Genomic DNA, 27,077 nt, shown 5'->3' on the forward strand with positions numbered 1-27,077 from the left:
AGAACTCAGGCCAGACAGAAAAAATACACACTCGTAAAAGTTAGGGATTTCTAAGGGTTAGGCTCAATGGCCAAAATAAATCCTCCGACATCAGAAGCAGACACGAGCTGGGTGTGGTGGGGCACCTGTGGTCTCAGCTGCTGGGGAGGCTGAGACAGGGCACTGCAAATTTGAGTGCAATTTAGAGAGACTCAGTGTCAAAGCGAAAAGGGCTGGGAATGAAGCTGGCTGTTCTGGTGAGGGCAGCAGGCACTAAAGTGTCGGGGTGATTTCTTGCTGAAGGTCTCCCCATCTGAAAAGGTTAACTGTAGGATGGAAAGTGAGAGAGAAAAGGAAGGCGTGGACCGAGCCCCTCCCTGGCACCCTAAACCACCTTCCGAGTGCAGGAAGCTCGGCGGAGGACACAGAAAACCCTGGAGAGGCAGGCGGTTAGGAGCCTGTGGGACAAAAGGCAGCAGATGTTCTGATCCAGGTGTACAGATCTGCGCACCCTACACAGTGCACTCGGCTCTAAGGCCACGCGGCTCACACTGAGGGGGCAAGACCAAGTCTGCTTTTTATTATTCTGTGTGGTAAGTGTACAAAGCCCCCCACCCCCCAGAAGGATCCCGCCTAAAACACACTGGGCTGGCCGCTGGGCAGGAAAACACCAGGACGCCGGCAGAGAGGACTGCACGGGGTGGACACCAGTCTCTGTCTTCCAGATTTCCAGTGCAACTCATCCCCAAGGCAGACACAGGCGTGGATTTGTGCAGTCACACATCTTCTAGCTGCTCTGCCGGAAAGGGCTGCAGCGGGGAGAAGGAGATCAGGTTCCCGCCGAAGGAGGCCAGTCGGGTTCCTTGCAGTTTCCGTCCTGCCCAGGCTGAGGGGTCGATGCGGGTTGGGCCTGGCTGGGGAGCAAGTCACAGACGTCACTGAAGCCGCTGGGTTTCCCTAGGCCTAAAGGACCATGGATAGTTACAGAAAGGGACAGCCTGCGATTGCGGGCTCAGTCCCACCACCTGCCTCCCGCAGCTGTGTAGATTCTGCAAACCCGCAGCCCGCAGAGCGACATCATGGGCCTTTCTTTGCTAGTGTGATCAGTCCATGCTTCCGCTCAAGCTTTTATCAGGCTCAGTGGTGCAGGAATTTGGGCCTAAACAGCCCACCCTCTCCTAGGGCATCTGTGACACGAGCTGTCACTCCAGAAATCAGGCTTTACCCAAGCAACCATGTTACCTGAGAACTGTCACACTCAACTCTCCACAAATAGTTAAATGTGTAAGGCATGCTCTAATGTTGCTGTACAAATGTAAGCCAGATGTGGTGACCCACACCTGGAACCCTAGCACTCTGGGAGGCTGAGGCAGGAGAATCATGAGTTCACACCCAGCCGGGGATGTAGCTCAGTGAGAAGAGCCGAATTCAATCCTTAGTACCAAGGGGGAGGGGTACGTGTGCACTTAAACCCAAAATAACTAAATTAGAATATTTAATCTGGAAAAAAATTATGAAGAAACCAATGATTAAGAACCTTTTTCAATGAGCAAAATCAGGGGCTCCAATAAGCCGCCATGTCCCAGGCTCTGCAGGGCATCACTGGGCCCTGTGCTCGCTCTGACAGCTACCCTGGAAGCTTCCAGAGTGGGTGCTCAAGGGGAGGCGTCCTCTCCGGTCACATGCTAGAACTGCCTGACCAAGACTGAGGCCACAGCACTACGTCAGCTCACTGCAAGGAGGGAGGAAATCAGTGTGGTAACTCTCCGCAGCAGCCAGGTGAGGTAACATACACCTGGAATCCCAGCGCTATTGGAGGCTGAGGCAGGAGAGCTGCAAATTCGAGGCTCCCTGCCCCAGTTCAGGTGATTTGGTAATTTAGCAAGAGAGCTTCAAAATGAAAAATAAAAAAGGGACCCAGGCTTGGTGGTGCTTGCCTGTAATCCCAGCACTTGGGAGGCCGAGGCAGGAAGATCATCGTAAGTTCAAGACCAGCCTGGGCTACAAAGTGAGCTCAAGGTCAGCCTGAACTACACAGTGAAACTGTCTCAAACACACACACACACACACACACAAAAAGAGAAAGAGAGAGAGAGAGAGAGAGAGAGAGAGAGAGAGAAATAAAAGTAAAAATCGGCAGGGGATGTAGCTCAGTGTGAAGGTCCTAGGTTCTATTCCCAGTGCTGAAAAACAAAAAAATATAAAACAAACCCAGGAAGAAAGAGGCAACTATTTCATCCACAGCACAGTCTCCACATCAGAGGCTAATGCGAACTTAGTTATTAAGGACACAGGATCACCGACACAGGATTAAGGACACAGGATTCACCATTTTAGAAGTAGAACACACTCATACTCCACTTCAACGGGGTGAAATGCATACACCACTCACTGATGACCTGCATCTGTGTGCTGTGCAAGCATTTTATCCCTCGACTTTGGGGGCGGGGTGGGGGGGGACAGGGGAGGTTTCCTAGGCAGGCTCCGCAGGGAGCTGACGCCCAGGGCCTCCATGGCAGGAAGCAGAGGGCAGTACTGTGCTCCACGAGGAGCCTGCAGCCAGCTGGGCAGACAGACACAGAGGCCAGGAAGCCTCTCTCCAGTGAGCCGAGGGACAGTGTGGCTTCCTGACTGAGAGGGAATGACCCAGAAGAACCAGGACGAAAGTAAAGGTGGACACCTGGAAGGGGGCAAGGTCTCCCCAGAGCAGCAGGACATTGTACTGAGGGCCAGGCTTTGCTTTAACCCGTCCTTGGATGCCTCAGATCCCTCCTCTCACTAACGGAGGCCATGCATCGCACACCCGGTACCCACCGGATCTGCAGGGTCAGATCTGACCCATAAATCAGATGGGAAAATAAACCTTCAAGGGTCAACATCTGGAGAGAACTAATTTTATAAAAGGAACAAATGCAGACAAAGCTTGTATAAATGGGGAGGGGCAGAAGGTTTGAGGGGACAGGAGGGAGGGGAACAGGAGAAAAGAATTAAGATACATTGTGGACAGGTACAGCTTCCTTGAGATGGCTGTGATCATCATGCTTGAAAAATATGCGCTAGGACTTCCGGGAGAACATGGCAGACAGATAGCAGCAGCTACGGAGGCTCTCTGAAAGACCCAGCTTAGAATCCAGGAATGGTGCGGAGTGAGGAATCCTAAGCAAGAGGAGATATGCCCTGCTGATCTAAGAACGAACTGGGCTGAGAGAAACCAACTGGGAATGCAATCCTGGTGCTGTAACAGGAACAGATAAAGCCTCAGTGTGGAAGCTGGAGCGTGCGCCATTGGAAGCCGCGATTTGGGTTTCCTGCCGCTGCCGCTGCAGCTGCGTCTGAATCGGCTCAGCAAGGAGAGAGACACGCGAAAGCTCTGAGAACGGGAATCAGTGAACGGAGTTGAGAGCGGGACGGGCGGGGAGCCGTGCATCAAACTGCGGTGAGTGAGAGAAACTGGGACTCTTCCACGGTCTAGGAGGCTCCAAAAGAGGACATTCTGGGACCAGGCAGACTTGCCGGAACAGGGCACTGTAGTGACTTCAGTCACATATGCCCCTCTCAAGCGGGATTGGTGAGGAGTGCCTAGCTTACGTGACGCTGCTGGCTAAGACCCAGTAGGCTAGCACAACCCAGGTCCCAGGGCCTGAAGGTGACCTGGAGGGGCGGGTCCCGCATAGGCTGCCCGATCCGTAACTCCCTGGTGTGCTGGGGTGGGCAGGAACGCCTAGCCGGCACAATTCAATCAGACTGTGGCCAACAGAGAAGGAAGCTGGGCCTCCTATATACGCTTGCATATATAGAACAAAGAATATGGGAAGAGGGAGCAACAAGAAAGGCCCCTTGGCCCCCAATCCTGAGAAAAAGGCAATAGCAGACACAGCACCAATAGACATAAAGCGCTATCTCCAGAGCCTCATAGACGAGTTCAGGAATGAAGTTATTAATGACCTGAAGCTAGACATAAGCAGAATAGTTAGAGAAATGCTAAGTACCACCCAAGAAAAAACAGATGGTGGAATGGAAGAACAGAAAAAGAGGGGAGAATTGTTTGATGGAGAAAATAGAGAAAGCATAGAATACGTGAAGCAGGTTCAAAGAGATTACCAGGAAACTAAAAACTCTATCGAAAGCTGGCATAACAGCTTGAAAGAAACTAAGGACAGATTATCTGAACTGGAGGGCAGATTTGTAATATGGGAGCATGAAATGAAAAACTTCTTAAAAATAACAAAGAAACAAACAGCAATAATACAAAGCTAGAAGATGATAAGAGGATCTATAACTTAAGAATTAAGAACATAAAAGAAGAGCTAGGGACACAAACAGATGAACTACAAAAGCTATTCACAGAAGTAATCCAGAATTTTCCTAATTTAGCAAAAGGTAAAGATACTCAGATGTATGAAGCATCTGAGGACCCCAGCCACCTACAACCCAAACAGAGCTACACCCAGGCATATAATAATTAAAATTCCAGAAATCCAATACAAGAACAGAATACTAAAAGCCGTCAGAGACAAGAAACAGATCACTTACAAGGGAACACCCATCAGAATTACAGCAGACTTCTCGGCACAAACCATCAAATCATGAAGAGCGTGGGGGGAAATAATTCAAGCTTTGAAAGATAATCACCTCCAGCCAAGATTGATATATCCTGCACAATTATCCCTGGAAATTGATGGAAAAACAAGGTGCTTCCAGGATGAAGAGGAACTAGGGGAATATGCAACCACCAATTCAACTCTACAGAGAATACTGCAGGATATTCTAAAAAAGAAAAACACGAAGAATCCAGAAATAGTGGCAGAGAGGCCATAATGAATGGAGCAGAAAACAAAATGAAGAAGACAAATGGACAACTAATGACAGAAAAAGAGCTCAACAGAAATGAGGCAGAGAAGAATGGATGATAGGAACAGCTATTTTGGAGAAAACAACGTCGTAATAGGTAATGCTGATTTAGTATCATCTTGTTTTGAAGTCTCATCAAGCTTTTGTTCTTCTGTCTCCATTGGTCTTAACATGTTGTATCTTATTGGATTTTATTATATGTGATAGTATAAACAAAAACTTTTATAGACAAGGAGATTATACAGAAACCATTGTTCATTTTCTGTTAGTTGATTCTAAATACCTTGTAATACTGTCATTCTCTTGAATGGTTTTACATTGTTTTGATATATTTGATGCTACAGTATATGAAGTTATACTCAAAGATTTCAAGGAAAGAGACAATATGGTAACTACTTTTATGTCGGGATTATCTTGTGGTGAAACACTATTTTACTTAAATGGTTATGTTTTGATCTGTGCTGTTTTGTTGTTATGCCCTCTTTTTATCTCAATCTCCATTTTATTATTTACTTTTTTATTTTTATCCTTTTAATTAAGGGAAAAATAAAAAAAAAAGTAGGATATATTATAGTAACCCACTTTGATTTACTATTAACTTGATTTGAAGCCCTGTATTGCTCTCACCATCTTGTTTTGACTGATGTTCCTCTATTCTGTTTTGCTTGATAGTACCAGGTTAGAAAGTTTAGGCAACAGCTGTGAAGATAGTGGGATTCATTATGACGCCCATTCTGGTTGACTATTATCTACTTTTGAAGACCTGTGATGTCTCCAATGTTTTGGTTTTGTTGGTTTCGTTCTTCACTGTTTTGTTCAATTGTATTATAACTGATGATATAGGCAATTCTATTAGAGATATTATGGTAACCATTGTTGATCACCTTGTATTATGTTTTTACATTATCTATTATGTTCACCCTTTTTATTTGAGCGACTCTGTTCTGTTATGTCACATTTGGTTTTACTCTCTTCTAAAAAGAGTAATAAGAACTGTGGGAGCAATAAAACCCAAAATGTGTAATAGTCATTGTACAAAAGAGAGGAAAAGAAAGTGCTCTAAACGATATAACTGCATGTATATTTAAGTGTATAAGATAGACAATGATATTACTGAGTTTTGTTGGATCATTGAACAGAACTGTTTGGTCTCACTGTTTGAATGTCCACTATATAAGCTTTAATTTTGTAACTTGAACAAATATTTCTAAGATGACAAAATGTAATCCATTAACTAGTGATTTGCTACTGTTTTATTTTTTTTTCTGAAATTCTGTATAACTTGTACCCTTTTTCTGCTTTTTTCTTTTTCTCCTTAAATAAAATTAAAAAAAAGAAAAAAGAAAAAAAAAAAAAAAAAAGAAAGAAAGAAAGAAAAATATGCGCTAATAAAAAGTTTTCAAAAACCCCCGTGGTGTACTAAAGTAGACGAGCATAGAAAGTTTCTTTGCAGTTTTAGAAAATTAATAATAAATGGATTTCAGAGGAAACAAAAACAATGACAAGATGTCAACTTTAAACCTCACATACAAGTTGAAAAGTAATAATTCACTTTATAAAACAAATTGAGAGCCGGGCACCCCTGTAATCTCAGGAGGCTGAGGCAGGAGGATCGTTGTGAGTTTGAGACCAATCAAGACTACAAAGTGACATCAAGGCCAGCCTGAACTGCAGAGTGAGAGACTTTGTCTCAGAAAGATAATCAATAAAATGTATGTCACATTAGCCTACTCAAAGTTGTACATAAAATAAAACAAGTCTAGAAAACTAAGACATATCAAATTAACTTGGAAAACTTACTGAATCAAGAAGGTGGTATTCAGTGGTGACAGCTTCGGTATCAAATGGTACTGGAAAACAAAAGAAAAATCATTGTTGACTGTAAAGACTTCTCACAGAAATGGACAAAGCTTTGAGAGACACAAAGTTTTACACATCAAAGACAAACACACAGGCTGTTTTGTGCCATATATATATATATATTTTTTTTTCTTTTTTCTAATTTCTTGGTAAAATTCTTTTTTGTTTGTTTGTCTTTTTGAGACAGGGTCTCTATGCAGTTCAGGCTGGCCTTGGGCTCACTTTGTAGCCCAGGGTGGTCTCGGAACTTGCAACAATTCTCCTGCCTCAGCCTCCAGAGTGCTGGGATTACAGGAGCACGCCACCATGCCCAGCTTCTTGGTAAAATTCTTATCCTTACTTTCAGAATAGTTTTCTACAAAAAAAGTCTCATGCTGAAAACATTAAAAAGCCGGGAAACATCAACTATTTTATGAGGCACTGACTGTGAGTGTCGACTTTTCACCTCTCACCTTCAGGACTGGCACTGGGAATTACTGACGATAACTAATACCTTAATCCGTGTTCATTTCAAACAAAGCCTACCTGCATTTTAAAAGCCCTCACCTGACTGAGAGGCTGTCACTGCTGCTTCCTGCAGGGCGTCACTCTGTGACAGTGAGCTTTTCTCAGGACTGTCCATTGGAGCATCCTGGGTGGTAAAGGAGGAATTCAGCTCCATCCTTTCCGTGCCGCCCGAACTCTCCTCTTTAGCAGTGGTCGGGTCACTACCAGCAAGAAGATGCGAACTCACTGCTTTGTGGGATAAGTAATTCATCTCCAAGTCTGTCTTAGTTACATCCTGAAACTAAAAACAGCCATTATATTTAAGTACAAAACACTGAAACAAAGAGCGAGGGATTTAGCTCAGTGGCTCAAATGCTTTCCTGGTTAAGTGTGAGGTTGTGAGTTCAATCTCAGCACCAAAAAACAAAATAACTGGAACAAAGTCTTGCTGCTATTAAATGTAAAACAAAAACCAACAACAACAGAAAATATTTTGACATTTTGGACACAGCCGAAGAATATTACCCTACTCTACTGTCTTGCTTTTTAAAATCTTTTTCATCTTTTTGAGACAGGGGCTCACTGTGCAGTTCAGGCTGGCCTTGAGCTCACTTTGTAGCCCAGGCTAGTCTTGAACTCACAATGATCCTCATGCCTCAGCCTCCACAGTGCTGGGATTACAGGCATGTACCACCATACCTGGCACCGAGTTGCTTTTTCACAGTGACCTCAGATAACATTATAGGAATATTTAGGAGCTAAGAGAAGTTTTCACTAAGAACCTGCACTGGTTTCCAACTTGATTTGAGAATGGCAGATGTTTTCTGTGCAGAAACAGGCAGTGACTATTCCAGACCTGCTGACCCTTAGATTCCGCCTCTATCACTCAGATGGACCAGGCATCCCCAAAAGCAGCCAGATACAATGCAGACAAAGGAATGTGACTGCATCACCATGGAGCCTGGTTTACACAAACAGTGGCCAAAGTGCTCCGGTTCCAAAGTCACAGGACGGGATCTGAAGAGATGTAAAGCCCCTGCGGTGTGAATGGTCCATGGATGTGGCTTTGTGGGGCTAAGCCGATCGGAGGGTACCCCGGCCTCTCCAGCATGGTGATGGGACTCACCTGGCTCACTTTTGTCAAGTCTTGGGATCCATGACACTGCGCATCTTCCATGGCACCACTCCTGAAAAAGCAAAGTGTCCCACTCAGTAATTCAGCCCATGGCCACCGCCCCTGGGCGTAGGTTCAGGGACAGAGCTTGGGGAATGGGTTAGCAACAGGACCCGAGGAGACCCGTCTGGCTCAAGGGTCCTGGCCCTCACCCCAGCAGGACTTGCCCAGCCCTGAGTCGGGGACACCCAGACGGCCACGCTGCTTGTCCCTGGTCACACAGTACATTCTGAGAGCGAAGCACTTAAAATGTTTCAACCTCTCCAAAGTTGTTTTTTCCAAAATATGCTTCATCTTCCTAATTTCTAAATTCACTGTCCTTTACCTGAGAGTGTTGGATCTCTTTTTTGCTACTGGGGATCGAACTTGCGACCCCCCGCTTGCCAAGCAGGTGCTTATGCTGCTGAGCTACATTCCCGGCCCGAGTCTTGGCTCTTTCAGCATGGTTTGGGGCGACTGATCAACACAAGTGAGAGAGGATTTATAAGATGATCTGAATGCAATTCTGGATCCTTCCAGGGTGAGGGGGTGGGCGGCTAGTGCAGAGAAGCACAACCAATTGGTGTTTTAGGACCCGCAGAGTTAATACTAACAGATCTCACCCCACCAAGGCCGAATCCTTTGGGAAGACATTAGCAGGCCGAGGCTGGGAGCTGCTGTGTCACCAGTGTTGTGCTAGGGGCCTGCAAGGTGCCTGCCTGCACCCACTTGGGTCTCAGTGCGGAACGGCTCCAGCAAGGCCGGAAGCTGGTTCCGCTCCCAGCACCCGAGATTACTCCTCTGCCCATCGCTGTGTGGGACTCCAGGCAGGGAGACCCCAGCGAGTGCCATGCATTTGTGCAGGGGCAGAGCTGTGCAGTGGGAAGTCAGTGGGCACATCCAGCTTCGCCAACCTTAAGCTCAATTTCAGGGAGTTAAACAAATTGCAAATTTTCCTACTTGGAAATTAGGGCCGCAGCATCTCACAGGATTGAATGGGCCTCTGCTGCAGTCTAATTGCCTCCTCTTCTGAGGGTGGGGTCATCATGGCATCGGAGGTCGGGGGTCATCAGAGGAGAACAGGGCTCAGTTCACTCAATGGCCCCTGAAGTTTCTTAGTCAGTCACTGAGCCGGATTCTCCATCCAGCTTAGGGACTTGATTTTTATGAGATGGAGTCTTGCTATGCTGCCTGGACTGGTCTCGAACTTGTAAGCTCAAGCAGCACTCCTGTCTCAGCCTCCCAAGTCCCAGCTTCCTCAGCAATGAAAAGGAAGGTTTTTAACCTCATTTCCCAGGATCTCTGTGAAATGTTATTAAAAATATATGTCTCACCACTGCACTGGTTTGACTGAACGATATTTTATGCGCCCTGGGTTAAACTCTTAAAAACACATGAGAGAAATAACCTGCTCTCAGGAATTTCTGCCAATGAAGACTTCTCCTCTCCATGTCCACTCTGGGTGCCTCGAGGGCCAGGGCTGTCTGGTGATGTCCTCTGTCTCTGAAGGTTGGTGTCAGCTCTGCTCTCAGGAACTACTCTGGTGACAGACTTAGGCGACCCAAGCCTTTGTGACCGGCGTTCGCAGGAAAGCACTGGAAGACAAGAGAAATCAGCACCAAAATGCTCGTTCCATTGTCTCTATTAGACAGTGCAAACCCCACTGAGCCCTGCTTGTTTCTCTGTCGGTGTCAGAGTCCTGTGCCAGACAGCGTGGAGCCCTCAGTAGACTTGGGCTCCTGACTGACACCCACTGCTGCGACAGGAACAGGAATAACCTCCAAGGGCGGGGCTCCACAGGGACGCAGGGAACCAACGCACACAGACCAGTGAGGACATGCAGGGAGCTGCAACGCAGACCTGCAAGGGCTCCATGACCGAACCAGCCAAGCGGTAGGAGCCACCACTCAGGAGAGAGGAGCTGCTGCAGATCGACTGCCCACACCCGGCCCTCTCCACCTCTGACAACTAGAGGTTTATTTCCAGAAAAGGGTGACACGGCCGGTCTCCGGCTTAGGGGATACCGGACAGAGTGGAAAGATGCCACGTGGGAGACAGGAGTGAGCACTTCCTGCCAAGCCGCTGAGATGCTCAGCTTCCTTCCTGCTACCTGGCTCTGGAGTTGTTGGCAGCCAGAATACAAAAGGGGGTGAAAAACTATGGCGAATGCTTTTTTTGGGGTGTGTGTGTGTGTGTGTGTGTGTACCAGGAATTGAACTCAGGACCTTGCACTTGCCAGGGAGGCGCTGTGCTGCTGAGCTACATCCCTGGCCCCAATATGGTGGATGTTTGTATTTTAAAAACTGGTTACAGTAAAAACCACACTGCTATTAACCTCCATCACCTCACACCCACCCACCCCACCGTTCCCTCTGCTTTCTAAAGCAGTTTTCCGAGTCCTCTTTCTCTGCTGTTTTTCCTCACATGAGCGCTGTCACCCAAGGAGAGGACCTGGGAGTACATGCAGTGCGCCCTCACCCACACTACTCACTGGCTCTGGGGTGTGGGACTCCGGGCTTCTACCCAGGCAGGGTGACCATTCGGGACAGAAGCCATGCAGGGGACAGCGAGCAAAGACACTCAGCACAGAGGACTTGGGAACTGCTCCAGAAAGCGGCAGGGCCGATGGGACGAGTGTTTGGAACAAGGGGAAAACACCGGGGGACTTTGCCAACCCGCCCTTTCCTGTAACGCATTTTTCAAAATTTAAACACAAACTGCGTTTTCCAACACTGCCTAGGGCACAGGTGAGAAGCACCTCCCTGGGGAAGCCGCGCAGCCTTCGGGAAGAGTTAAACAGCCATGTGCAGTCCCAGGGGGACCACCCAACTACCTCGGCAAGGGGCCTTGCGCCCCATCTTAAACCCAAGCCAGCAGTAATGGAGCAGATGCCCGAGGAGAGCTTCTAACACAGGGACAGAGACCAAGAGCAGGAAACAGAAACGCTCTCCACTGAGGAGAAAGGAAGCCCAGTTACCCTCACCCCTAGAAAAGATAAGACCAACCAAACTCAGGAAACAGGAAACGGGGGCAGAATGTCAGATAATGCAAGCTGGGCATGGTGGTACATGCCTGTAATCCCGGCTCTCAGGAGGCTGAGGCAGGAGGATCAAACTGTGAGTTCATGAACAGCTTGAGCTACAAAGTGCGCTCAAAGCCAGACTGAACTGTACAGCGGCACCCTGTCTCAGAAGACACACACACACACACACACACACACACACACACACACACTCTACAGTCAGAAAATGGTACATTTGGTGAATGGGGAAGACTCCTCAGGAATTAAAAATACTAGGCTGGGGATGTAACTTAGCGGCACAGCTCCTGCCTGGCAAGGGTGAGGCTTTGGGTTCGATTCCCAAAAAGCAAAAATCCAGAAAAACAAAAACCAAATATGACGGCCAGTACGAAAGCCGAGAAAATCTCTCAGTACATAGAAAAAAATAGTAAGAAAAGGAATGAAGAAGATAAGTATCTAAAAAACAAAACATTTCTTTAAAAAAAAAAAAAAAAAAAAGATCCAGCCTTGGTTAGAGATGGTACAAGGCTGCGGTGAGGCCGGAAGGGAGGGATCTGGGTGGCCTCTCTGCAATCTGCTATCTCTGAGGAGCTCAGGGCCCTGTGTGCTCTGTAACCAGACTTCAATTGCAAACGATGGGCTTCTGCACAGACTCTCCATCTGTGAGGAGGAGGCCGCCTGGGGCAGGCAGCTGGCAGGTGCAGCACTGCCTGGCCCTCCGGGGTCATGACGGAGGTTCCTGGGTTCAAGTCCAGCAGCTTCAAGTAGAAAGAACCGAAAAAGCAAATAAAAACCACTCTGGCTCCCCCACTCACCCACTCCGACAAAGAGGTCCTGCCCACAGAGGTGATGGTGGAGAGCAGGGTAAGTGAGAGAGGTTGGCCTTCAGTTTCAGAGGGTGTGCCCCATGGACACTTAGTGGCCTCTAGTGGACACCTACAGCTTATATACAAGGAATATCAACCGAGAGAACGACATTTAATCTAATCAAAGTAGCTTGAAAAAAGTTTCCAAAAAACAAAAAACATTAAAACGGTTTTCTAAAGTATTAAAGACTAGTTCTGATGGGTGTGGCGGTGCACACCTGTATCTCAGCACTTACGAGGCTGAGGCAGGAGGGTTGCTGCGGGTTTGAGGCCAGCCTGGGCTATACCTTGAGGATTCAAGGCCAGTCTGAATTGCATAGAGAGGCGCTGTCTCAAAAAACAAACAAAACCAAAACAACCAAAACCAAATCAATGAATCTCTCCCATGAAACCAGTTTGACTAGAATATTTTCAAATTGGAAACTTAATTCATTAGTGCCTCCCAAACACATTTGCCCAAGAGCTTTAACTCTGATGACCACAAAACTGAGCCCACCTTCCCCAGGGGGTATTAAAGGCCCCACTGGAGAAGTGCCCACCCCTGGGGCCCACTCTCCTCCTCTTCCCTTGCTTCCGTCCACCTCCCTGGGTCCAGAGACCCAACCCCGGATTACTGACCTGAGAAAGACTTGGCCGGGCTCTCGACCCTGAAGAAGCCGGCGTCGAATACGATGCAGTCGGCGGCCCCGGCCTCGGCCCCCTTAGTGCCCTGTCTCAGCCGCTCGCGCATTGCGTTCTTGACCGCGGCCAGACGGCTCCTGGCGGCCGCACGCGCGCCGTCCTCCGCACTCCGCTGGCTCCCTGTGCAGGGGACCGGCTTCTTCTGTAAAAGAGAGGCCTTGTATGCATGGAGGCTGCCTAGTGCCCTCTCATCAGGCCACCGTTCTGTCAAAAGTGAAGGCTTAACGCTTAAAACGAATATCTATAAAATATCACGAATTCACCCTTTGTTTTTTTTTTTCTTATTTTGTTTTTTGTCTTTTGGAGGTGGTCCATGCAATGTAGGCTGTCCCTGAATTCCCTGTGTAGCCCAGACTGGCCTCAAACTCAAAGTGATCCTCCTGCCTCAGCCTCCCGAGTGCTGGGATGGGGGGCCTGTACCACCACACCCGGCCACCATACATAAGTGAGTTCCCAGCATGTGCAAAGAATCTGGGGCACCAGGTGAGGACAAAGCCCTGATTCTAGGCACCTGGTGCTCACCGGGATAAACACAGATGGGGGGTGGGGGGGGATGCCTCACGGCCTCGCTGCTGCGGAGGTTAGCACCCAGAGGTCCTCTACCTCCATGAATTGCTGCCCCTCTGCCATGTACCACCCTCACCTAGGAGCCAGCGGAGTATGGGCTGAAACCTCCACAAACTGTGAGCTACACAGATCTTTTCTCCCTTAACTTTGGGCACCAGGTATTTTGTCTCTGCATGGAGGAAAGTAACCAAGACATAAAGCAAACCAAGAAATTAAAATATTGAGCCAACAGTAGCCTATAAAATGCAGGAGGAGAGCGCCATCTGCTAGTCCCAGACCCGCAAGACTCTCCCTAGATAAACACCCATTACCCACACCTCTGATGACCTGGTATTTCTTAGTAAGAAATAGAACATTTTTCACTATTGAGTGGATTTGAAATTATTTTAATTATTTAGATACTGCCCTCGCTGTCCTTGTCATGAGACTTCATTAATAATCATATTATTACGTGGGGAAGGTGGGGAAAGGTGTTTGGGAATTGAACCTTTGCACAAGGCTACGTGTTTTTTGCACAGCCCTTTATGTTTTTGTACTTCTCAGGAGCTCACACAGCCAATAAACACATGAAAGAAAAGGCTCCACATCACTGGTCATTAGGAAACTGCACATTAAAATGAGAGTGGGATTTCATTTTACTCCAGAAAGAGTGGCCACCAAAAAAGCAAATAACAACAAATGTTGGCAAGGCAGGGTAGAACAAGGAGGCTCTCTACTAGGGATTGTGGACATTAGCACAGAGACGCCTCAAAAACTAAAACTAGAGCTTCCACTTCACCCAGCCCTTCTCTTCCTAGGTATCTTCCCTGGGCTGGGGATTTAGCTCAGCAGCTTGAGTGCCTGCCTGTTAAGCACAAGGTCATGAGTTTGATCCCCAGTGCCAAAAATAAATGTTTTTTTTTTTTTTTTTTTTTTTTTGTCTTTTTCATTTTTATCGGTACCGGGAATCGAACTCATGACTGCCTGCTCGCAAGGCAGGTGCTTATGCCGCTGAGCTAAATCCCCAGCCCCAATAAATGGATAAATAAAAAATAAATTCCTAAATGGGCTAGATATCTTCCCAAAAGAGCTGAAGACATCCTGTTACAGTGGGCCATGCACACCCAGTTTATAGCCGCACAACTCATAATGGCTAAGTCTTGGAAGCAGCCTGTGTGTCCATCACCAAATGAATGGGTACAGAGAAGGTGGAATTTACACTCCAGGGAATACTACTGCCATAAAGAAGGATAGAGCTGAGTCATTTTGTAGGAAAATGGACACATCTGGAGACCACAACAATATGTGGAATAAATTAATCACGCAAGCTTAAATACTGCATGGCTTTTCTTGTGCGAGAAGCCCAAAATAAAAAAGCTAGTAGGGAGATCTTTCTCAAACAGAAAGAGATCAAGAAATGGGGGGATGGGGATGAAGAAGGAATTGGGATGTGTTTTCTACATGCACAAACTCCTCACAACAAAGGTATCACTGTGTCATGCAAACATATACTGATAAATAATAAAAGCTGAAAATAAGCCAGGCATAGTAGCGCACGTCTGTAATTGCAGCACTTGGGAGGCTGAGGCAGGAGAATCGCCACGAGTTCAAGTCTAGCTGGGGCTACACAGTGAGTTCAAGGCCAACCTAAACTACGTAGGAAGACCCTGGCTCAAACCAACAACAAAAAGCAGAAAGCAAATAAAACCTATTACACCTACAGGTACACAAGGCAGTCTATAATCAAGAACATAGATTCTGGAATGGGAACCTCTGGCCAGAAGCCCAGCTCCACTTTAGCAAATGACCCGGTGGTTCTAGGTCTTGGATTGCAGGCTCTCTGGCTGTGGGGGTTACAGGAGTCAGCAAGAGTAAAGCTGCTGGGCTCATATCTGGCACACTAAACATCACATACGTTATCAACTAAGCCCCTAGCATTCTTATCACAACCAGACCTTTTAGGCGCAGTTTACAGAATAAAGCTGATGCTGATGGAACCTGCTGTCCGGGGATGTGCAGGGCTCCCCAGTTTAATTATGGCCCTTACTTCCTTCTCCCCAGCAATGATTGCCTTACATTTTGTGCCGATCATTTCCTGTGCTTTCTTTAAAAGCAAGCAGGATGCTGTGAAACTATAAAGCATGAACTCAGAAGCTAAACGGTTTTTAAAACTTAAAAAACAAAAAAACAATCAGGAGAGTCTGCATTAGAAACCGGGAGAGGACTGGAGATTTAGCTCAGCAGCTCAAGCACTTGCCTGGTAAAGTACAAGGTCATGAGTTTGATCTCCAGTACCCCTCCCCCAAAAGAAAAGAGACCTGGATATAAACCTCACAACTCACCCGTAAGACTTTTTTGCTTGTGGTACTGTTTTGCCATCCGGATTCTTCAAGTTTCATCAGATTGATGAATTTTTTATTTACGTCTTCTATCTGTTAATAAATAAAGCCCAAGTTTTTATCAGGTTAATGCTGCCATATTACAGGTATAAATGAATGAACTAAAGGCCCAAAACAAAGCTGAGAATGGCAACTCATAAATGCTGAGCTACTAAAACTGAGTCTTCTTTAGTGTACAAATGAAGAATTTTTAATTGTAGGGGCTGGGGATTTAGCTCAGCAGCATAAGCACCTGCCTTGCAAGCACACAGTCGTGAGTTCAATCCCTGGTACTGACAAAAAGTTTTTTTAATTGTAAAACTGTCCTTATCTTTGGTCTTATAAACCTCCAAACTCTGTTACATAAAGGATGGACATAGATAACTCTCCTAGATTATTTTCAACTGCTATAATGGAAGGAGATGTCTGAAATGGTTTTGTTTCTGAAGTTATATAATACAGAGATCATCTTTTTAAATGTTGCTTATCCAGTTCCCTAATGAAGGACGGCTTGGTTGCTTTTATGCTTTGGAAATCATGAATCATACATGCAAAGTTTAGCTGGGTGTGGTGGCACAGCTCCTGCAATCCCAGCACTTGGGAGGCTGAGGTAGGCAAGTTCAAGACCAGCCAGAGCTATGAAGTGAGCTCAAAGCCAGCCTGAACTGCATTAGCGAGACCCAGTCTTAAAATGACAACAATAAAAAACAAAAACATACAAAGTTTTAGTGGACAGCAGCTCTATGCCCATTTGGATAAAGGTGCAGGTGGTAACTGCTGGACCCTGTGTTAAGTGTTTAGTGGCCAAAGATGCAGCCGAGCTGCTTCCCAAAGGAATGCATACTTTGCCATCCTGGGAGCACCCAAGGAGCCCTCTGGGCAGCCTCATCAAGTGGCAGCTTGGCCCGCCTGGGCCTGGGCCTGGGGCTGCCTGCAGGGTTCTTACAAGCATGCCCAGTGCTCCTGACCCTGTTTCACAGGTGTGCTCACCACCTGCTTCTCTTCCCCGGGGAAGCAGGTCTGCTGCCTGCTTTTTAATTTTCGTGTTCCTGTGTTTTCTTCCCAATTTGCAGCCATGGTGATGGATTCTAGAGTCCTTGCATGCTGGGCGGGTACAGTCTATCCTGGAGCTCACCCAGCCCTGCTGTCCATCTTCCCGCTGCTGAGCTGAAGAGTTCTTATGTTTTAGATGTCTTTCAGTGGACATGTCTTCAAGTGTTTTTCTCCCAAGCTGTTGCTTCTCATTTATTTTTTAATTTTTAAAATAATCTTTTGGTACCAGGAATCGAACTCAGGACTTAGTGCTTGCCAACGGGCACTGTGCTGCTGAGCTGTATCCCTGGCCCCTGTGGCTTCTCATTTAGAAGAGTTAGGCAGAAAGCTTCCTGGCAGGACGGAAATCAGCATCTCCACCCAGGCACTGCAGGGCTCCTTCTGGAAGTGAACCCTGCTCACAACCCTTCTGCACACCCACACCCCCTCTTCACATGTGTCCATGCATCCTCTTAAAACACGGAAAGGGCAGAGGGACCCAGGCCTCAGCAGTTAGCCACAGGTGACTTCAAACAAAGGAGCCAATCGGATTCAACCAGGAAAGGCTATTATTCCTGAATGCTCAGGGTGGATATGCATCCACAGAACAAAGTTAGACCCTCTCAATTCACACGCAAAAACTAACCAACTAAACTGAAGACCTAGCTGAACGGCTAAAACTATAAGAAAAAAGCAAAGAAGAAAATCTTTGCCGAGAGGCTGAGGCAGGAAGATCGCCACGAGTTTGAGATCAGACTGGGCTACATGGTAAATGCAAGGCCAGTGTGAACTACATAGTGAGACCCTGTCTCAAAAAATCTTTCAGGCTTGTAGTTGAGCAAGAGTGCTTAGGCATGGCCAAACCACAACAAAAAAGAAAAAAATCTCATAGACCGAATTTCACCGAAGTGTAACACATTCACATTTTTAATAAGATGATTAAAATCACAAAACAAGGGGGCTGGAGATTTAACTCAGCGGCATAAGCACCTGCTTTGCAAGCAGGCGGTCATGAGTTCGATTCCTGGTACCGATAAAAAAAAAAAAAAATCACAATATAAACCTAGAATTCTCCTCGTGGCATAATGAAAAATAACCCGATCAGGTATTTCATGCGTTTGTTCATTCATTTTTTCTCAGAGCTCTGAGCCTCTCAGTGCTCGGTCTGAGCTACTACTTCTCAAGCTGCCATGTAGAAGGTCTTGCTATATAGCCCAGGCTGGCCTTGAACTCGTGGCAGTCCTCCTGCCTCAGCCTCCCAAGTGCAGGGTTTATAGGTGTGCACCGCTATACTAGTAGATTATGTTAAATCCCTCCTACACTTGCTGCTGGCCACTTCCTCAGTCCCTTTCTAGGGCTGCATCTTAACCCCTTCTGCTCTTCTTAGCCTACTCGATCTGTGAGGTACACTCTCACCTTCCTGAGAAGATAGTCAGGAGAGGAAGAAAAATGCGGTCTGAGAAATGCCTGCTCAGCCTCATTCAACTCGGGACAGAAGTCCAGGCTAGAAATGACTTTTGCTTGGATTTTCTGGGTCTTAAGATTGACAGGTGATCTCAGCACTCAGGAGGCTTGAAGTGAGTCTGAAGCCAACCTGAACTACATAGTGAGAGCTGTCTCAAAAAGCAGATCACCAGGAGATGCTGAACTCGCTTATGCATCCTTCTCATGCTGCAACCCTCTAGCTCTCCCTCCTGGAGAGTTCCCTGAGGGCACTGCCTAACTTTCTAACTCCTCTGCTTTGCTCTTATTGTCTAACCTCACAGGTGCTTGCTGTGGTCCTGTGGATGCTCTTTTAAGTACTTTTGTTTGACAGAGGAAACACCCGCTCCCTTTGGGAATCGTACCACTTGCTTTAAAAGTCCTGCTCCCCTGACACAACCCTACTGACTTCACCCCAGGAGCCGCTACCCTGGAGGTCTGCTCTGGGCTCTGCCTTCTAGATCCAAGGCGCCCCTGGGAGCTGGCAGGGAGCTCAATGGTGGAGTCCAAGCTTAAATGCATGAGGCCCTGGGTTCAATGCTCAGCATGGCTGGAGAAGAAATAAAACACTCTCCTTCCAATGTCTGTTGTTGGCTATTAATCCTTAAAATGGCATTTTATATGTGCATTTCTAAAATAAATTCGAAACTGAGTGTGGTCACGCCTGTAATTCCTGTACTCGAGAGGCTGAGGCAGGAGGATCATTGCAAGTTTGAGGTCAGCCTGAACTACGTACATAGCAAGACTCTGTCTCAAAAAGACAAAATAAATAAATAAATAAAATAATATAAACAAAATAATAATATAATAATAATATAATATAAATAAAAAAATATCTCGACAAGCCAGAAAGCATTACCTGACTCCTGAGCCTTTACTAACTCTAACAATTTCCAGTACTGTAGAACTTTCTGCTTTAGATTAGACTGAATCGCTGTCTCTAAGTTGCTCACCATTTCACAACCCCTCTGGGACAGAGAAGCCCAGCCACTAATTCAGCCCAAGACTGGCTCACTCCTCACGTGCGGATCGCCATGGACTGCTTGAGAGTTGGATATAATACCGATTGCTAATCACACAGAGTAAGCTGACGACACAAGGCAGACGACGGTCAGCAACACACCTGGATAGATAGCGCTGCTTCCAAAAGTTCTCAGCAGCTCACTAATCATCACGGTACCCAAGCGACCATGATGCCTCCCTTAAAAACTCAGTGGATGCATCAAAGGATGTGGGTGCCTACCTGAAAACTAACCATATCCCAAAACCCATCCAGGTCGGTGCAGGTGGTCTCCTTCTGGCCACGTTTATATTCACAGTCGTCCACCAGGCCTTCAAACTGCTTGAACCGCTCCTTCATGAGGAGTCGTGTTTGGCCCACTGCTGTGCGGATGAGCTCTTTCGCTGAAGGAGGAGAGGGGTTCAGAGTTAGAGGAGAAAACAGGGCCTGTGCCAGAGCCAGGCATTGGGGGAAGACTTCATCCTAAATTCCCCAGGGTTTACCACCTCGGACCTCACAGCAAGACAAAAACACTTCATCCTACAAATGTTCACCATCACCCTGGCCTCTACCCATGCCTAGCATGCCAACTGCCACACATACTGAGCAGCACTTTTTTTCTTTGTCTTTGTGAGGCAGGGTCTCACTATGCAGTTCAGGCTGGCCTTGAGTTCACTTTGTAGCCCAGGAAGGTCTCAACTCTCAACGATCGTCCTGCCTCAGCCTCCCGAGTGCCTGGCTCTCACACGGTGTATTTTTATAAGAATTCAGCCTCGAAGAACACACTGCACACAGCACTGAACAGAATCCACACTGAGAGTAGCACACGTGTTTTTTTCCCTAAGCAGCTTTGCCAAGTAAGATGAAGGAATGTTTCAGAAAATATTGATTCAGTAATTTCCAGGGCTGAGGATTTAGCTCAGCAGCATAAGCGCCTGCCTTACAAGTGCGAGTCGTGAGTTTGATCCCCAGTATCAAAACAAAAACAAAACCAAAAAACAAATAAATGAAAAAACAAAGGTAGTAATTTCCCTGTATTCAAAAAATATTTCTGTATCACTAAGCAATACTAGAAATTGATGTTACCCATAAAGTCATAAAAAAAAATCTAATAATAAGTCTTGCACCTCTTTAGCACAGTGATAGTGGGAAACAAAACTACAAGAAACGGGAAATTTTGCTAGCAGCTCTAGATTTCCATGCTGCGGATGAATGTGATCATGTTAAGGAAAGAAAGCCAGGACGTCTTGGAGACACAGCCCCTCACCGTCGTCGGGGATGTCTAGCTCGAGCTTCCGGTCCCAGTCCAGGCAGTGTGAAGTTAACTTCTCAGTTTCAGAGCGGAGGATATTTCTAAAATTAGACACAAGACCGTGTGACAAGAGCCAGGTTAGCATGATGACGCAGAGCACAAGGAAAGTCTAAGAGGGGTACACGGTGTTAGTTTCCCAGAATTGCTTTTTTCTTCTTGGTACCCGGAATCGAACTCAGGACCTCTGCCACTGAGCTAAAGGCCCAGCCTGGTGCTTCACTACTTAACGAATGGCACCAAGCGTTCACTTCCAAGCTAACATTTTTATCTTGATCTGTGCTCGTTCCCCTCCATTAGCTTACTACATTAAATGCTTATATATATTATTATTATTATTGCTATTTTGTGGTTCTAGAGATTGACCCCAGGGCCCTGTGCTTGGTAGGCCAAAACTTCACCGCTTCATGGTGTTTTGCATTTTTAAAAATTTTATTTTTTGGCCTGTTTGAGAGAGGGTCTCTCTATTCAGTTCAGGCTGGCCTTGAACTCACTCTGTATCCCAGACTAACCTTGAACTTGCAATGATCCTCCTGCCTTAGCCTCCCGAGTGCTGGGATCCCAGGCGTGCGCCACCATGCCCAGCTCCTTCGCTATGTTTTGGAGCCAACATCCCATTAACCCTCCCAGGCGGGCAGAAGCTTGCAATCTTCCTGCCTCAGCCTCATTGGAAGCTGAGGTTACAGGTGTGTACCAACATGCCCAGCTAAAATCAAATAGTTTACCTGGGGCTTGAAATATCTAGACATTAATATGTAGCTATTGGACTGGGGACAGACGAACCTGAAATACGGCACATCGTGCTGTGGCTCGGGGATCTGACCTCCACAGGTCTCCAGCGGTAAGGCTTTGTCTCCAGACAGGCCGTCGGGATCTTCAGGAGCAACTGCATTTTGACTTAAGCCACATTCTACAAATAAAGCTACACATAAATCTCAAAATAGCAATTCTAAAATGACATCCTTCACCAAAGAACTTTTTAAAAAAAGTTTTCAATATTCTCAATGCTACATTTTAAGTTTGTTTTTTAACAATTATGAAGTTTATTTGAAAAAGTAAAAGTGATGAGTCTGAGAAAGTGGCCCTGAGGAGCGAGCACGGGCTGAGGAAAAGAGGAAAAAGCCAGATAAAGTAGTCCACACTGGAGGGTGGGTATACGGCTCAGTAGTATAGGTGCTTGCTTGGCAAGCGCAAGGTCCTGAGTTCGATTCCTGATGCCACCCTCCCCTCCCCCAAAGTCCACACTGGAGGACATGGCGGGCTTGCAGGATGAAAGCCAGCAGAGTCTAAATGTAAGTTTTGATTCCTACCTCAGTTAGTTCACTCACCACATCTATTCCAATGTGGTTGGCGGTATCTTTCATCTTTTAAAATCATTGATAAATTATGATCCAAAAATATCAGCAAAAATCCAGACTAAAATACTGTACCTTCTTTGAAAACTGTTACGGAATCCAGGGGACATAGGAATGAATCCTGCTGCACAGTCTTGGTAAAAGTTTTACATTTTGGGGCCAAGATTTCTTTTCTTGTTTCTTGCATCTTATCACTGAAAACAATGACAAAAATGTATTTCATGGGTCCATATATCCAATTGCAGGGTTTAAAACTGTGTTGCTATCTAAAAGTCTAAACTAAAAGACATATTTCTACTTTAAAAAAAAAGTCCATTCTGGAGCAGAAAATTTTAAAACCTGCAATTAGAATGCCACTTACATTAAATTCTAACGAGAGCCAAAGATTCAGGAGTTCTCTCAAGGGAGCCTCACAACTCCGTTGCCTTGGAGACCGAATGTACAGTGGACCCTTGAGCTATGCTTGGCCTGACACATGAACCACTTGGGTCTTGACCAGAATTTTAGTTTTAACTTGGGGCCAGAGTCTTGAGTTGTGACCCGAATGCCAGCTGCCTGTGCTTCCAGATGGCACAGATATAGACTGAGCCCTGACAGAGCTCTGGAAGGAACATTGCCACCTCCTTTTCTGCATGGGGTTCATTGGGAAACCTGGGCCAGGGTGTCTCCAAGGACACTGAGTGCTGCCTGTGACAGGAGAGGCTTGGAGGGCTGGAGAGGAGCCTGAGGCTCCCATTGACAGCCTGAGTTGCAGCCTGAGTACAGCCAGCCCTGGGAACACACTGGGTTCCCCAGTCACGGTCCACCCTGTTTGCTGCCAGCCAATCTCCAAAAAATGATCGTGCCTTGTCATTCAAAGATTCCACCCTATTTCCCAAGTGTTAGAGGTAATTTCTTAAAGGAACTTTGAGCCCAAAATAGCCAATCTGACCTACACTCTTTTTTTGGTCTTTTTGAAACTGGCTTTGAGCTCACTTTGTAGTCCAGGCTGGTCTCCAATTAGAAATGATCATCCTGCCTCAGCTTCCCGAGTGCCGGGATTTACTGACCTACATACACTCTTATGGCAATTTTCTAAGTGTTACAATTAAATCAATTATGGTGAGAATAATAGCAACGATAGGAAATATGAAAACCGTCAAGGAGGTTTGAAGCAGGAGGATTATTTAGAGTTTGAGACCAGCCTGGGCTACAAAGTGAGCTCCAGGCCAGCCTGAACCGCATGGCGGGATGGTCTCAAAAAGACCCCCCCCCCAAAAAAAAAAGCCATCCGGGGCTGGGGATTTAGCTCAGTGGCATAAGCACCTGCCTTGTAAAGCAGGCAGTTGTGAGTTTGATCTCCAGTACCAATAAAAAGGAAAAAGACAAAAAAAAAAAAAAAAAAAAAAAAAGTTACCAGAGCCTTCTACACATTCCTTAGAAATAGAAATTTTAATTATTTTTTTCAACATACTTCTCTAGCTAAAAATGCACAACCAATCAAGATTGGCACCTGCCCCACCCTCCCATCGGGCAGGACACCCAACTCACCCTGAGGGCTGTGCGAGGTTCCAGGTGAGGCTGGGCGTCAGGAAAGCCTCGGCGCTCCTGGGCGTCATGGGCATCACCTGATAGGTCCTCACTCCCTCCAGGGGCTGGAACACGAAGTCTTGAGGTGCGAAAGAATTCTTGCCTCTTGTCTTCGGGAGGTTTCCCGGCTTCGCTAAGACTCTGTCTGGCTCCGTCTCCTTTGTGGCACTGGTATGTGACGAATCTCCTTCACTATGGACTTTAAAAGAAACGGCCTGGATATCAGGAAGCAGAGCACAGTCAGAATTTCTAAGGATGCAGTCAGGCCATCTTCACAGGCTTGAAACTGTGACAATGGGGCTGGGGATGTTGCTCAGGGTAGAGCACTGGCCTAGCATGCAGGAGGCCCTGGGCTCCATCCCCAGCACTGCAAAAAGACTGAATGAAGGAGTCAGGTGGGGTGGTGCAGGCCTGTAATCCCAGCACTGGAGAGGCTGAGGCAGGAGGACTGCTGTGAGTTTGAGGCCAGCTTGGACTAGACAGTGAGACCTTGTCTCCTAATCAAACACAAGAGTAGGTATTTAAATGTAAGTTTCAGAGGTATGTATGCTGCTGGTTTTTAAACTTCTTTTAGGTTTCATTTTTTGATCTTTTTGAGATAAGGTTTCACTATGTAGGTTCAGGCAGGCTTTGAGCTCACAGCAATCCTGTCTCAGCCTCCCGAGGACTGGGATTACAAATGTGGGCCACCATGCCCGGCAGCTTTCTGACTTTTAACAAGATCTGTACTCAAACTAAAGTACTCCAATGTGGACAAGAGGTTAGGCGGTCAGTATACCTGGTGTGCTCCTTAGGGGGAACAGAATCTCAGGGCAGAGCTACGGGGCCCAGTTGATCGGCATCACCCACAAGGCAGGATTGCTGTCTGATGCTCAGTAAGAAGCTAGATGAACTTCTCTCTCTTTAGCACCACCTCTGTGTGTTTAAGGTGTCACAGTGAGGATTACAAACACAGAGATGGGAGGCTCAGGCTCAGATTAGGACTTTACTAGCAGCATGCCAGGTGCTCGCAGAGACCTTAGCTTTCTCTCTTTTTTTTTTGTCTTTTTGAGACAGGGTCTTGCCGTGCAGTTCAGGCTGGCCTTAAACTCACATTGTAGCACAGGCTGGTCTCAAATTTACAGCGATCTTCCTGCCTCAGCTTCCTAAGTGTTGGGATCACAGGAGTGTGCCACCATGCCCGGCTTTAGCTTTCTAACCCTTAGGAGCACTTTGTAGGGATTGTCTCTTAGAGACAGACAACAACCCCAATGCAGCTACGCCCAAGCAGAGATGATATCCCAGACTAAGGGAATCCAGCACATTTTACCCTACTCTGTCCTACCTAGTATCTACTTTTACATTGTGGCTTCTCTGTTGTTTTTGTTATTTTTCTCCATCTTCTATTTGTTAACCACATTATGGGACTAAGAAATGCTCGCCCTGCTTCCTTCCGGTCTGAGGGGCTCCCCTGCCCGGGCAGGTTCACCTGAGTCCAGCGTTAGGAAACAGCAGTGCCATGCAGACGGGAGCTCGTGTGTGTGCCCTACCTTGTCAGCTTTCGTTTCGACCTTTGCGGCGGGTCTTCCTCTACTGGGTGCCTTTCTTTCTGGTTCATTATCTAAAATTAAAATGAAATAAAACATCTGTCTTGACAAGATACAAAATGGAAAGTAAAGAAAAAAAACAACAATAGGAAGCTATGACTTGAAGGGTTTTTCTGATGGAAAGTTTTATGATAAAAAGTGAAATGTCCTGATAAAGGTCAAACGAAACGTGCCTTACCTTTTTCTTTTTCCTCTGAATGGCAAATATATATTTATTACACAGTTAGGAAACAGAAAACTTATAATCCTAGCTATTCAGGAGGCTGAGGCAGGAGGATTGCAAGTTCAAGGCCAGCCTGGACAACTGAGTGCTTCCATCTCAAAATTTAAACAATCTACAAGGGTTGGAGCCGGCTGAGTGACAGAGCCCTTGACCAGGACCACACCCACATCCACACCCTAAAACACCCTCCATCCCATCACCAGCACTGCAGACTATGCTCTTCTAGCTTTTTTCCATATCTGTGATATCACACATTGTTTCACAGAGCTTCGACCTTAGTTTGACCTGTTTTTCTTTACGTACTTAATACATCACTGCTGACATCATTAAGTGTTCTTTGAGAGCACTGTTCTTAGTGGCTACATTATATCTCACCAGGGGCATGGAGTAACTTTCAATTTGTTTTTTTTGAGGTCTTGATGTATAGTGCATGCTGGCCCCTAACTCCCAGAAATCCTCCTGCCTCAGCCTCCCAATCTATGGGATTACAGGCATGCACCACCATACCCACCCAGCTAAAATTTCTTAACACATGGACTAAAGTTGGAGGGGATGTTCATTTTTAATTTGAAGCACAATTTATGCTGATTCGGGGCGTCAGCATCTCGGTGCCCACTGTGTGTGGATTCTCGAGGCACAGAACAGAGCTCAGGGTTAGACCCTCTCATTTCCTTCTCAGAGAGCACAGGCTGACCTTAATAATTAAACACAAACACCTGAAGGACCAAAGCATTGTAGGTTAGCCAATTCCAATAAACAGTACTTAGCCAGGCTTGGTGGTACACGCTTGAGATCCCAGCATTCTGGGAGGCTGAGGCAGGAGGATGATCAATTCAAGCCCAGCCTGGGCAATTCAGACTTATGGGACCCTGTCTCCAAATAAAAAAACTGTGAAAAAGCCCAGGATGTGACCTGATGCAAAGGCCCCCAAGTCCAATACCAAAATGAAAAGTTCCTCACCCTGGGCAGCCCTCGTGACTGGCTTTCTGACTGTGGCAGTGGGGACGGGCCTGGGGACCTGCTTGGTGGCCTGAGTAGCCGATCGTGTCATCCTGATGGGCACCGGAGCCACGGGAGTCACAACTGCGGGAGGAAGCACCAAATGTCCTGTGTCATTAGTGCACATCGGTGCAGCAGGGGCGGGACCCGCACGACACAAGGGGCTGTCCCCACCTTTATTTTCTTTGTCCAGTGCCCTCCTGTGAGCGGCCTGTCTTCCTCCAGGGCCGGCCACTTGGACATCACTCGCAGCAGGGAGCTATTTAAGACATGAAGATGATTCCTATGTGAATCAGAGCATCCCATTGCTAACCTAGAAAGGGACCCGCACCTGAATCCTGGCAGTGACAAAGAATCCAACAACAACAAAATGCACTGACTCAAATAAAACTAAGAAAAGGTTTTTTGTTATGCAAATCTCCTGACAGTCTCTTACAGAAGCCCAATATTGATAAAATATAGTAAACTAAATGATTAGGGACAACTGATCCTGGTCGGGGATTTAGCTCAGTGGCAAAGTGCTTGCCTGGCAAGCACAAGGTCCTGGTCCGATCCCGGGTACTAAAAAAAGAATAGCTGATCCTTCATTCTGCTGTCCCGAGGGGGTCTCATTTCTGGCTAGGAAGCCTCCCCTGGCCACCCCAATCCTCCCGCATCCCCAGCCCTTTCTTTCTCCATCTCCCCCACCCAGACATTTCAG

At 46.7% G+C, this 27,077-nt stretch overlaps 1 protein-coding gene across 5 annotated transcripts in view; it reads right to left on the reverse strand.

The window, feature by feature from the left end:
• Positions 1-538: 538 nt before the first annotated feature.
• Dlgap5 (DLG associated protein 5) overlaps positions 539-27,077 on the reverse strand; it is a 34,103-nt gene continuing 7,564 nt past the window's right edge. For 2 of the 5 annotated variants that reach the window (XM_063247956.1, XM_063247954.1), the window contains exons 5-19: positions 26,552-26,636; positions 26,339-26,461; positions 25,099-25,169; positions 23,531-23,784; positions 22,076-22,194; positions 21,429-21,567; positions 20,604-20,689; positions 19,580-19,740; positions 15,787-15,876; positions 12,836-13,040; positions 9,738-9,924; positions 8,303-8,363; positions 7,237-7,477; positions 6,631-6,680; positions 539-893 (exon numbers count right to left, since the gene is read on the reverse strand). In XM_063247956.1, the coding sequence (XP_063104026.1) occupies positions 756-893; positions 6,631-6,680; positions 7,237-7,477; positions 8,303-8,363; positions 9,738-9,924; positions 12,836-13,040; positions 15,787-15,876; positions 19,580-19,740; positions 20,604-20,689; positions 21,429-21,567; positions 22,076-22,194; positions 23,531-23,784; positions 25,099-25,169; positions 26,339-26,461; positions 26,552-26,636 (2,010 nt within the window). In that variant the 3' untranslated portion in view covers positions 539-755. Of the gene's footprint in view, positions 943-6,630; positions 6,681-7,236; positions 7,478-8,302; positions 8,364-9,737; positions 9,925-12,835; positions 13,041-15,786; positions 15,877-19,579; positions 19,741-20,603; positions 20,690-21,428; positions 21,568-22,075; positions 22,195-23,530; positions 23,785-25,098; positions 25,170-26,338; positions 26,462-26,551; positions 26,637-27,077 lie in introns of all 5 variants that reach the window. The other 3 variants (XM_063247965.1, XM_063247972.1, XM_063247958.1) reach the window with 3 other exon arrangements.

This window comes from Cavia porcellus, unplaced genomic scaffold (assembly GCF_034190915.1).
Source record: "Cavia porcellus strain 051 isolate PalLab524CR breed Dunkin Hartley unplaced genomic scaffold, mCavPor4.1 scaffold_1, whole genome shotgun sequence".
NCBI lineage: Eukaryota > Metazoa > Chordata > Mammalia > Rodentia > Caviidae > Cavia > Cavia porcellus.